Here is an 11867-nt window from a genome sequence, read left to right on the forward strand (position 1 = left end):
ATCGAGTGGTGATTGGTGATTTCCAGAAGAGTGACGGAGAACTCGGGAAATAAATGTCACGAAATTTTCCCATTTTTTTTTAACATCAACCGGAAAATTATTGTTCCATCGGGTTTTCCACGAAATATTGATTTTTTACTGACGACAATTCGAATAGTTTGACGTTACTTTATTATCGATAATAATTGCTATTGATAATACACTTTGACGAGAGGAAATTCCCAATGAATTAAAGATTTTAAAATCTTCGCCTCGAACTTACCTTATTATCATTAATTCTCGAGGAACAATAACGTGATAAAAATATATTGTTCCACCAGTTGTTGTTGAAGGTGGGAAATTCAACCTTATCACACAGGAATTTCGTTTTCCAGCAATCGAACGATAAATTCCGGTCCCCTGAAATCAAGCAGTTACATCAGTAAAATATAAATATCTTCCAGTGGATCTTTTTATGGGCCGACGAACCCGTCGTTATTTCTGCCCTCAGTGCATCTATATCTAGGTATCTGCAATGTTTTCACCGACGCCCCCTTCCAGTCGTGATTCCCATTGGGTCAGTATCTTGAATTATTCATATTAGTCTGTGAAAAAAATGAAAATTGTTGAGTGACGATGATGAATGCTGGTGAATGAATGCTCACAAAGGCCGACATTATCAGTGATAACTTGGATGAGTCCCGAGAACTCGGCGGACTTTGGCCTCGAGCACGTGGCTCATCCCTTTTTCTTCCTCGGTTTTGGATTGTCTATGTGGATAATTGTTCGGCGGGCGTGCAGTGCGGATGCAATTCGTGTACTCGATGAGTCAACTTTGACCGGGCTGACTCACTCTCCGGTCGTACAATGCACTTAATGTAATTAATTAATTGGATATTCCTTTCTTGGGAATAAAAAAAAATCAGGAGGTTGTTTCTATAATTGTTTAAATTATTAATAATATTTGTAGACAGGGGTTTCTCTGAAGGGACCCTAATAGGACAAAATTTTAGTTTAAAAATGGATTCTCCGGATTTGTGATTTTTTTGCTGGTGAAACATTTGAAATTTCATAATTTTTATTCCACTTATCGAAACGATAACAATTCTCGTGACTCTGGTATTGCAATAATTTATAAATGTTTTTTGAAGCTGTCAACAATTTTTCTAAATATACATATATTGCTAGTGTATATATATACATATATACAAGGTGTTTAAAAATATATATGTAATCTTTTTGCTGGTGAAAAATAAAAAAAGTTGATTTTTTTTCTTCCAAATGGAAGCTTTACATTTGGGGGATTTTTATCAGTCATTAATAGAATGATAACAGTTCTCGTGACATTGGTATTCAGATATTTAATTCATGAATTGATGTGGGAAGAAAACCAACTGAAATAGCGGGACGATTGACATTTTATGATTTGTCAATTGATCAAAAATTTTTGGATTTCAACTGCTCCCGAATGAACGTCAACCATTCCTCAGATTTTCATCACTTATCAGTCCACCGATAATTACTCCGGTGACGTTACCATCCAGATATTTTATAAACTAATTGATGTGGGAAAAAGTTCATCTCAAATAGAAAAACGATTGCTTTTTGATGATTTTTTAATCGACTGAAAATTCCATTATTTCGATTGGCTCCTAATGGTCGCGTTCGTCGAATTTTCATCAGTTATCAATCCCACGATAACGATCCTCACGAGATTAGCATTCAGCTATTTTATAAATTAATTATTGTGATAAACGAGCTACAGATTCCCTCTTCAACCAAAAATTTCCCAAAAAACTTCAGATTTTCCACATCATCAGAAAAATTCCTTTTACGCCCAAACGGAATCTCCATTTCCGGGCATTAATTACCCCTCAATACCCGCCAATAATTCCCATAATTATTGTGGGAATAAAATTGAAATGAGCGAATAGTACGCCGATTAATCGGCACGTGGGTCTACCCTCATTACTTTAAATAAGTAATATTTGATGGCGTCGACGTGTCGATGCCAATCGTCGTTTCAACTACGCCGATAAATCTATCAATACTAACGAATGATATCTCCCCGCATTTTCCATAGCCCAATCTCGAAAGACCCTCTGGTACCCCTCTCCACCCGTCACCCGCTCTCTTCCTCCCCTCCCCCCCCCCCTCTCCCCCCTGTCGACTTATGTAGCAAAAGCATCATTGCCATGTGGGGGCATAAATAAAAGCGGAGTGCTTCTTACCAAAACTCGTGAGTCCTTCATTGGTGGGAGTGACAAGAGTGGCAAGAGGCACGGGCCAAGCGCAATATCGAGTAGTAGGTGGATTATTTCTCTTGTTAAAGTGTTGTAACATTGGTTGCCATCACATGGGCCTTCGGTTTATGCGCCTGCTGAGCTCATACGCGCCTTCTCGACTGATATTTCAAGTGTCGATACAGTTAAACATTGCTACTGGACAGTTGCGCGTGTGATTTTAGTATTTTTTTATTCAATGAAATTAGATTAATTTGAATAAATTTGTATCGTAATTTTGCACTGCACCCGGATGAGGGTAAAAAGCCGAGTTAAATGCATTAGCGAGAATTTTCATAATTTATTCATCAGTTTTTCACCGCACAAAGTGAAAGTTTAATAATTTTTTCCGGTTCTCTCGGTGCGAGTGGTAGTTGTAATTATTGATTAAGGATCGATGAGGTGAATAGGATAATCGGGGGCTGAAATTGGCTATTTCTCCTTGACATTGGGTCTTTCATTGCCCGAGGGGGTGGGGGTAATTATTCAGTGTTGAATAATTTGGTTATTCATCGACAATGGGATAAAGAGTGGAATTAATATCTCATTGAAAAGCAAATTGTAAAAATTATTGAATACCGGTTTAAACGTGTTATTTTTCCATTGATATCGGTAGACTGGTTTTATTACGACTTTATCGTTTTGGATTTGATTAAATTAGACGTGCCCACAAAATTCCAATAATTAAAATACTCATGAAGGGACAATTGGTGTGGTAAAATTGGGGCAAAAGGCCGTGTTGAGGTCACCGTCGTGTGTCAAGGTTGGATTTTTTTTTTTTATATCAGAAGAGATGAGTACACATGAAGTAGGGACAGTGAATCTTGTAATTGGGGGAGGCCTCGTGTGTCGGTACTTGTCATGTTTACTCTTTGTTACTCGTCAATCTCAACTTCTTTACAATAGCTTTTACCGAGAATGAACCGCTGAATCATGGGAGAGGAAGAAAAAGGGATGGTGGAGTTATTTTATGTGTGCAAAACATGTTTTCATGATTTATCAACGACATTGGGAGAATGCCGGATGATAATAATGAATGCAGATTGATAGTGGTGATTGTGGATTTTTAAGTGAGAGAATTTTATGAAATTGAGGCTTCCCACAATTTCCCGCCTTTTAGGGTTCGATAAACTTTGGGTGCTGTTGGGGCGCTGTCAGAAATTTTTGGCACTGTGATTCCATGAGAATATGAATGAATTTTATACATAAGATAATGCAAAAAATAATTGTTCAATTATTTAATGAGAATTAAAGTTAATATTAAAATCAGAAAATTGCAATTTGAATTTTAGTATTCAGTGAGAGACGAATTGAATAGAAATTGTTTTGTTGCGTTGGTTTGTAACTTAAAAAATTCCTGTTTTACGAAATTGTTATTGAAATTAGCATTGTTAATCTGTTTTCAAGATAGTTCGCTTATAATCTCCCATTAAATCGAATTGAATTAAAAATAATCAGCTGATGTAGCTTCTACTGAGTGAAAAAAACTCACATTTTGTTTAAAAAAATCGCAATATTTTTTTCTTCTCACTAAAATTAGATTAAATAATGGGATGGAGTACCTTTGGCGTTTGCTGCAACTACCAACGGGGTGAATCTCACTTGAAATTCCCCCCCAGGGTTCGTTAAACCCCAACTGCCTTTGTCGATGTCCCTCTTTGTCCACAACAAGTTTGTCAAAAATAAATTCTCCGATCTCCATCTACTGTTTTCCTCCAGTTGATTTTAATAATACTGTCTACACACACTTTGATATTTCAATGATGAAACTGTCTTATTTTTGTCCCGGCGAAATTGATAAAAGTGGAATGTACTTGGACGATCTCAGCGGCGAGAGTTAGTTCTCCCCGCGTGACCGATCCTCCATCCCAGGTAGGAAATGCCAATGTCCACGAAACGGGCCAGGTCTGGCACGAGACTGGCTTGCCAGATCTGGGCCACCAAGCTTGGCCCGAGGCATGGCCAGACCGGCAAAGAGCATGGCTTGCCAGGCTTGGGTCACTAAGCTTGGCCCGTGGTATGGCCAGACTGGCAAAGAGCACGGTTTGCCGGGCTTGGGCAACCACGCTTGACCCGAGGTATGGCCAGACTGGTAAAGAGCATGGCTTGCCAGGCTTGGGTCACCAAGCTTGCCCCGAGACATGGCCAGGCAGACAAGGGGCATGGTTTGCCAGGCTTGGGTCCCATATGGAACAGCATTCCAAAAATTGAATTCTCATGGGGAATGTTCCTTCACTAAATTTTTCGTCCTTTGATTCTCCTTCTTCCGAAGGTACCATTATTTCTTCTGAACATACTATTTCAGGGGAAAATATGCGTGGATATCACCGTATACCACACATTCTATGACAACAGCCCGTAAGATGGCGTGTTGAGTAGTCTGATTGTGGCAGTAGACATGAGTGTCGTGTGCGGCAATTTATTATTTTAATATTACTCTTTTACTATTGTAATATGTCTCAGAGTTCATATTCACGGGTTAAAAAATACAGACATTTTCATCAACTGAAGAAAAAAGAATCTGTAAACGTAGAAGGCGCTAAAGAAAAAACTCCGGATTACAGTGAACGCAATAATGCCGATGAGGAAGAGGTTAGTTTGCCAACAGCCAATGAAATAACTATCCGTAGTGGATCTATTGTGGATCAAATTAGTGGAGATGTCGATGTTCGACATCTCGATGATAATGCTAGTGCTTGTGGTGATAGTTGGTCGGGTGGTGATGGTGATTGTGGCTCGTATAAGCATCTTAATGATTGCATCAGTGAATCCAATAGCAGCGTTGGAGACAGGGATGAACCAATTCTTGGGGGCTCAGGTTGTGATGGTGATTCAGATGACATTGACAATGATTTCAACAAAGTATTCACTGACAGCATTGGAGACAAGAATACACAAACTCTGGACAAATTGGAACCGCGGGGAATGGAGCAAAAAATTAATCAATGGGCAGTGAAATTCAGAAGAGCTACAACAGCAGAAGCAATCGATGAATTGTTAGCCATTTTAAGAAGTGAAGGTTACACATCAATACCCAAGACTACACGGCAGCTTTTGCAAACTCCCCATTGCAGACACCTAACAACCATGAGAGGAGTTCATGAGATTCCAGGTGAATTCATTTATTTGGGAATCGCCTCGGGACTCAGAAAAATAATTTCAACTCAAATTTATCGAGAAAACGACATTTCTCTTCTGGTTCATATTGACGGTATGCAGGTATACCGGAATGCTAAGAAGGAAATTTGGCCAATTTCAATAAAAATACAGCATCCAAATTACACTACCAAACCCTTTGCTGCCGCGATTTATTGTGGGGATGGGAAACCATTATCAGCCACAGAATTCATGACTGATTTTGTTGAAGAGGCCAATGAACTCCAAGAAAATGGTTTGCGCATTGATGACAAGGTTTTTGAGGTGAAAATTGTAGCAATAGTGGCTGATTCGCCAGCTCGAGCATTCATTTGCTGCCACAAAGCTCCTGGAGCCTTCTATGCCTGTGGAAGGTGTTTCACCAAGGGCATTACAGTAGGTTGTGGAAGACGAGGAAAACGCATATATCCAGTGACCAATGCAAATTTACGCACTAAAGTATCCTACGAGACGCGAGTTCAACCAGAACATCATTATGAAGGTTCTGTGTCCCCGCTGCTCTCTTTGGATAGATTCGATCTGACAAAACAAGTGCCATTAGATTTAATGCATTTATTCTATTCTGGTAATATGAAATGGCTGCTGGATAAATGGCTAACGAGAAGTTCAGCCCAGAGGATCAAATTAGCTGATGTTCGTCGGCTTGATGGTATTATGAGGTCATTAAAAGCCGATATCCCTATTGAATTTCAAAGGAAAGAATTTGATGTGAATAATATCTCAAGATGGAAAGCATCACAATTCAAGTTTTTCCTTAATTATTGTGGTATCGTCGTGTTACAAGATTTCTTACCGAAACCTTTACGTTGTCATTTCTCATTATTTGTCTTTGCTAGCAGAATTTTAAACAGTAAGGAATTCGTTAAGGATTTGAGTGAATATGCTGGATCTCTGCTAAAAATTTGTTTCGAGACGTTACCTGATGTTTATAATGATGAAGGGGCTCAAGTTCTCAGTTGGCATAGTATCATCCACGTTGCTAATGATGCCCAATACTTTAAAATTCCTCTGAATGAGCTCTCAGCGTTTTGGGGAGAGAGTTACATTGGTTTATTTAAAAAACTCGTTCATTCTTCGATAAAACCACTCACACAAATTATCAACAGACTAACTGAGATGGAGTCTGGAGGAACCATGGTAATTAATCAGAAACACATACTGAGTGATTGGGTTATCGCGAGAAAGCCTACAACGATGATAATTGATGGGGAAATTCATTTAACATCAAATATGATCAACATCAATGGTCTAACCTTGACGACAAGTCATCCAAATAACGTGGTACTCCTAGATATTGAGAAAGTTTTCGTAATTTCACAAATTCTCGTTAAATCAGGAAAATCCAAAATTTGTGATGATCTTACTGGTATATATATTTTCGGACACCAGGAAAGTAGTAGGGAAGAGGCGTTTAGTTATCCAGACTTTTCCAGTCGAGTAGGAATATTCTACATTAAGTCCTGGGCAGCTGAAATGACATGTAAGAAGGCACACAAAATTAAACACAAATGTGCTTTATTAAATGTAACTGGACGACAATACGCCATATCCCTCCTCCACTAGAAAATAACGTAAAAATTGTTCGCATTGTGAAATGCAGTTTTTTTTTGGTAAGAGGGTATATGAATGAGGGTATATGTTTTAGTTGAACTCGTGATTAAAATTGTGGAAGAAACAAACAATTTTATGTTTTAAATCAACAATCGACATGAAAATCCGATCATCGAGGTCGTTAGAAAATTTCAATAGTGGAGTCGTTACATGCAAGTGGGACATAAATCGGTTAGATCTGGCGTCCGTGTACATAACCTTTCATAATTGCTCGTATCATCCGTTTATCGGGCTTTTTGTCTCAAATTCGGATTTCACCAACTAAGTTGACGGTAAATTACAAGAAGTGAGAATTTAATGTGAATTAAATGTGTGTTAAGTGTTTGACAGATATTTGTGATATAATCGTTTTGAAGGAATAGTGGCGCTAAAAAAGAAGCATCAGTGGGGTGATGACAAAAAACCGTTCAAAACACATGGAAATAGAAACGCAATTTTTTCTGTTAAATAATAAGCTATATGCATCATTCTGCAAAGTTATCAGTTTATATGAAACTACTCGAAAACACCAGGTTCAATTGTACGAATCGTGATTTTTTTTCATAACCTAAAATGTCGGAAACCTCACATCCATCTCGCGATCCAAAAAATCTCAGCGAACCATTCGCAGTCATCGAATTTCTCGAGAAAAACGAAAAAGGGCTACCATGCATTGATTTGGTGCCGAAAAAATGGTTTAATAGTGCAGAAGAAGACACCTGTAAATTCCCACCGACAACTGAATATCATCTACTTGACGACTACTTGGAAAAATTGCACTCGCCCAAGGACTCTTGGCAAAGTTATCCATTTTGCTTCATCACCGGAGCAGGTACAAAAATTGAAATGACTCCACTTATAACTTGATGAATTGCTCGATGGGTTCATTTCAATATTAAAGGATCATATGTTGATTGTGTTCAGCTGATTTGGATCAGGGTCGCAGAAGATTAAAAAAGGCCCAAGTAACTCTCAACTGTGAGACAACCGATGGTGAAAATGATCGAAAGGGGGGGAGGTCCGAAACTTCCTCGAAAGCAAAAATTTCAGCAAAACCCTTAACTGCATCAAAGTCTCAACTAAACAACATCTTTAGTACTAAAATCCCGATTCCACCTAGAAATCAAACTCCAAAGTCTGGTAAGTCCTGTTAATATGAAGTAAAAGTCAATTATCAACAATTATAACCACTCTTAACCCCAATTATTCATCCCCAATTTATTCAACTCTCGTATTTAACATCAAAAGACCCATCGCTCCCTAAATTGGGAATTAGATTGACCGAATTTTTGAAATCTTTTACAAAATAAATATTAATTATGTATCTGTGCAGTCATTACATGTGTATTTGTCTCGAAACATCGTTTTAAGAGAGAATCGCATTGAATGATTTTATAAGAAAATTTTTATTATGTTGTGGTCGAAAAATATTAGGTTATTTTTTTTTATTGCAATTCTTTACTCATCAAAAAATTGAGTCGCTAACAGAAATCACTACGTGCGAACAAGATAAAGTGGAAAATTTATGATTTACACTTGATATGATTGTTTATACATAAAAGCATTGGAATGTTGAGGGGACGAGAAACGTTCCATTTTTCCCCACCATCTCTTATGTAGGAAAGCATTATAATTCTGTTGTGAAGAGGTAAATCAAAGTGAACATCTACGGAAAATGGTAAAATTTTGATAGAAACCTTTTTTGTAGGAGCGATAGGTTCTACAAAAAAAATATTTTTTCAAATGCATGCATTCTTTCCCCACTTTGAAATAGCTATAAAAAACAAAGGCTGGAGACAACTTACGTTGTGTTACTACTTCACTACAAACTTGTAAAATTTCGTAGGTATACAAGCAAAACCAAAGACAAGATTTCAAAGCATTTACCAGAGTGGATCTGACTCTGAAGACGAAAATCATGATTGTCTTATAGCTAATCCTGAGGAGATTCGAGCCTCAAAGGCTCAAAATAATTCTGGCTTTTTGCAAATGTCGAGTAAATCGCGATCTGTACCAACAGGTAATAAATCAATTTTGAGGTAATATGGGACTGTAGCACGTAATTCTAAGTTCGTGTTAATTAAATGATCCGGTCAGGGATAAATCATCATTTTCAATAATTTCCAGGTGCATGTTTATCATTTAAACAGCGGTCAAGGAAGAATATTACTTTGCTTAAAGACGTCGAAACTGATGAATCTGAGAGCAATGATTCCTCCGATGGAATTCTGCAGTCACCTACAAAATCGATGGACTCAGCGAGAAATACAAGAAAAGAACTTCATTTGACACCTCCTTCACCACTAGTCCATAACGCTTCAGGTAAAATCGGCTCGGATATTCCATGACCAATCATCGGCCAAGTTCCTCCCGCATGAAAAAATTTATATTTATAAATATTTGAAAATGGTCCAATTTATATTTTGAACATTCTTTACAAAATTCGGAACTTATATAGAATTAGATTATATTATATATTTTTGGTGGGGGCTTGGGTAGTTTTTTTTTCATCTGATGCTGCTACCCATCAATTTATATCGTTTGGTCCTCCTTTAATTTCATAAGGTAACCGAAAAAGGCGTGCATCGTCTACTACACGCGCTGAAGACGGATTGAATTCGATTGTGAGCCCAGGAACTCCAAAAACTTCACGATCAATGATGGTACCCCCTGCTAAGATGCCAAAAATGCTGGGACCACAAAACCAGTTGTCATCTAGTCATTATGCTGATAATGAACGTCGAATCCTGAACTCCCTTCGAGATTACTTTGATCAGCAATTAGATGAAAAGCTCGAAAATTTAAGACGCAGGATGGCTTACGATTTAAAGCAGTCTATGAATGAGCTCAAGACCACAATCATTGGCACTAATCTAGCCCCAGCTTCTGGTCCTAGCTTGCTTGAAATACAGAAGCAGATGTCTACGCCACTACCATTTGAAATGGATGATAAGTTCCAGGAATACGAAGCGATATTGACAACGGACCCAAATCTCGTAGAAACACTGGTAATATATCTGAAATTGATCGTTTTTCTTCTTTTTTATGTAAAATCAATAAATTGGGCGGTGACACATGCACTGGGTTCGTTTTCTGGTGATGAAAAAATCTTTCATCACCGGGACTCAAGTCTACGTCACTGGAACGCTTTGGTTATAGAACCAACCCGCTGGCGATGAGCCCAAAGATGTCTTCTCATGTTCATAAATTCAAAAAAATTTCCCTTCTTTTATTTTTAGCGATTATTCATGAGAGTTTTGATAAGCAATAAAAAAGAGATGAAAATATGTGTTTCCACTATCCTATCTGCGGTTCTGAGGAAGACAGTGTCACTGCACTATTCTGGTTACGGAAAGGAAGCTGGCGGAAAGAAAAAGAAAAATTTTTATAACACTACAGTATGCAAAGTACTGATTGATGTGATAATTGAGGTAATAGGATCCAGCACTGATGAGAAGAAGATAATGTCAGAAGTAAGTACTTGGTTGTCACGTTCTGGCGATCGAGAGGGTGGGCGTAAGGAACGACAACGCGGGTCAAGTCATCATAACGAGAATAATTCAGTTTGTTCCTTTGATACCAATCGATAATACTTCATTTTTCCGGGATAAATGGAATTGTAAAATCACTGTGTTAATATGACTCCATTAGTTCATTTTCGTAATTGTATTAGTTGTGATATTCTTGATAAAAGGTACGATTAATAGGAAAAGTTTATATTATCAATATATTTTTATCGCGAGGCGTTTCATTGGGCAGAATATATATTAATATATGAATATTGTTTAGTATTCGGCTGTCATTGAAGTATTAATTATATTTATTATATTTCTCCTGGCGAGGTCGGAAATCCAGAAGATGGAAATAACAATTGGAAAATGTGATGTATCTTAGCATAATAAAGTATTTTCTATGTCATTTCCTCATAAGTTAGATCACGGGAATAAATATCCGTTGTTGGTTCAGGGATTAAATATTATGTCCAAAAGTTTAAAGGGAAAAATAATAAGTGGATTTTTAATTTTTAAGAAAAATTCTAATGAAAGTAATTTCAGCCATTGAGAGCTGTTTTCAGTATTTGGTGATTCAAGTCAAATAATATTTATAAGGTTGAAGTTTCACAATCGGACTGCGTCCATATTCCCCAAAGATTTCAAATTTAAGGGTTGAAATTAATTAGTTATATGTAATCCTATCCAAGACTTTTTTATATTTCTAAGTTTGTTTGAAAGAGTGAATATAATAAGCAATATTATATAGAACTAGCACACAATCAATGCAACTAAATATCATTCTGTGTTCCGGAGTTGCAGATGGAGAAAACATTATTGTAAAAAAAGGACGTCTTTCCGAGATGAAAAAATAATTCTTATCAGGATAATTCGTATCAGCAATTGTCTATGGATATAAGAATTAATTCTTATCATCCATAGCGGAATAAATTATCCATAATATTGCTATTATAATGACTGTTTTCATGCTTGAATTGAAGCACGATAATTTATCAATTCTAAACTACTAATTTAAAAAATAACATTGGTGCGTTATTTTGTTGGATATTTTGTTAATACAATCTTCGAATTCTGAAGACTGACTGCTAATATTATTAGATTGTAAGAGAGAGTTTATTAAGACTTAATATGGTATGTCGTATTAAATTTCGGATTCAAATGATCTACGTAGATTATTTATTTTAAAAGCGGATGAAAATAATCCACAAAAGATTTTTCTACAATTTATACCTGCAATCATTTTTTTGAGTTTTCATATTCTGTTCGCGGAAAAATCTCATAGTTGTGATTATCTTTCATGAAAATTGGAGATACAAACACTGCATATCTTTAACTGTTCAACCAAAAT

The 11867-nt window shown here is 36.9% G+C and overlaps 2 protein-coding genes across 6 annotated transcripts in view; both read left to right on the top strand.

The window, feature by feature from the left end:
• The first annotated feature begins 5 nt into the window (after window positions 1–5).
• Window positions 6–11867, top strand: part of LOC135169834 (monocarboxylate transporter 14) — a 27445-nt gene continuing 15583 nt past the window's right edge. Inside the window, exon 1 of one of the 5 annotated variants that reach the window (XM_064135193.1) lies at window positions 6–556. The gene's annotated coding sequence lies outside the window, so the exon portion shown is untranslated. The other 4 variants (XM_064135192.1, XM_064135194.1, XM_064135196.1 and 1 more) reach the window with 4 other exon arrangements.
• On the top strand, window positions 7581–11852 carry LOC135169836 (uncharacterized). The gene is made up of 6 exons (XM_064135199.1): window positions 7581–7839; window positions 7932–8147; window positions 8854–9027; window positions 9135–9329; window positions 9573–10015; window positions 10247–11852. Exons 1-6 carry the CDS (start codon window positions 7581–7583, stop codon window positions 10595–10597), a joined length of 1638 nt encoding a protein of 545 aa, XP_063991269.1. The 3' UTR covers window positions 10598–11852.

Source organism: Diachasmimorpha longicaudata, chromosome 15, assembly GCF_034640455.1.
Source record: "Diachasmimorpha longicaudata isolate KC_UGA_2023 chromosome 15, iyDiaLong2, whole genome shotgun sequence".
Lineage (NCBI taxonomy): Eukaryota > Metazoa > Arthropoda > Insecta > Hymenoptera > Braconidae > Diachasmimorpha > Diachasmimorpha longicaudata.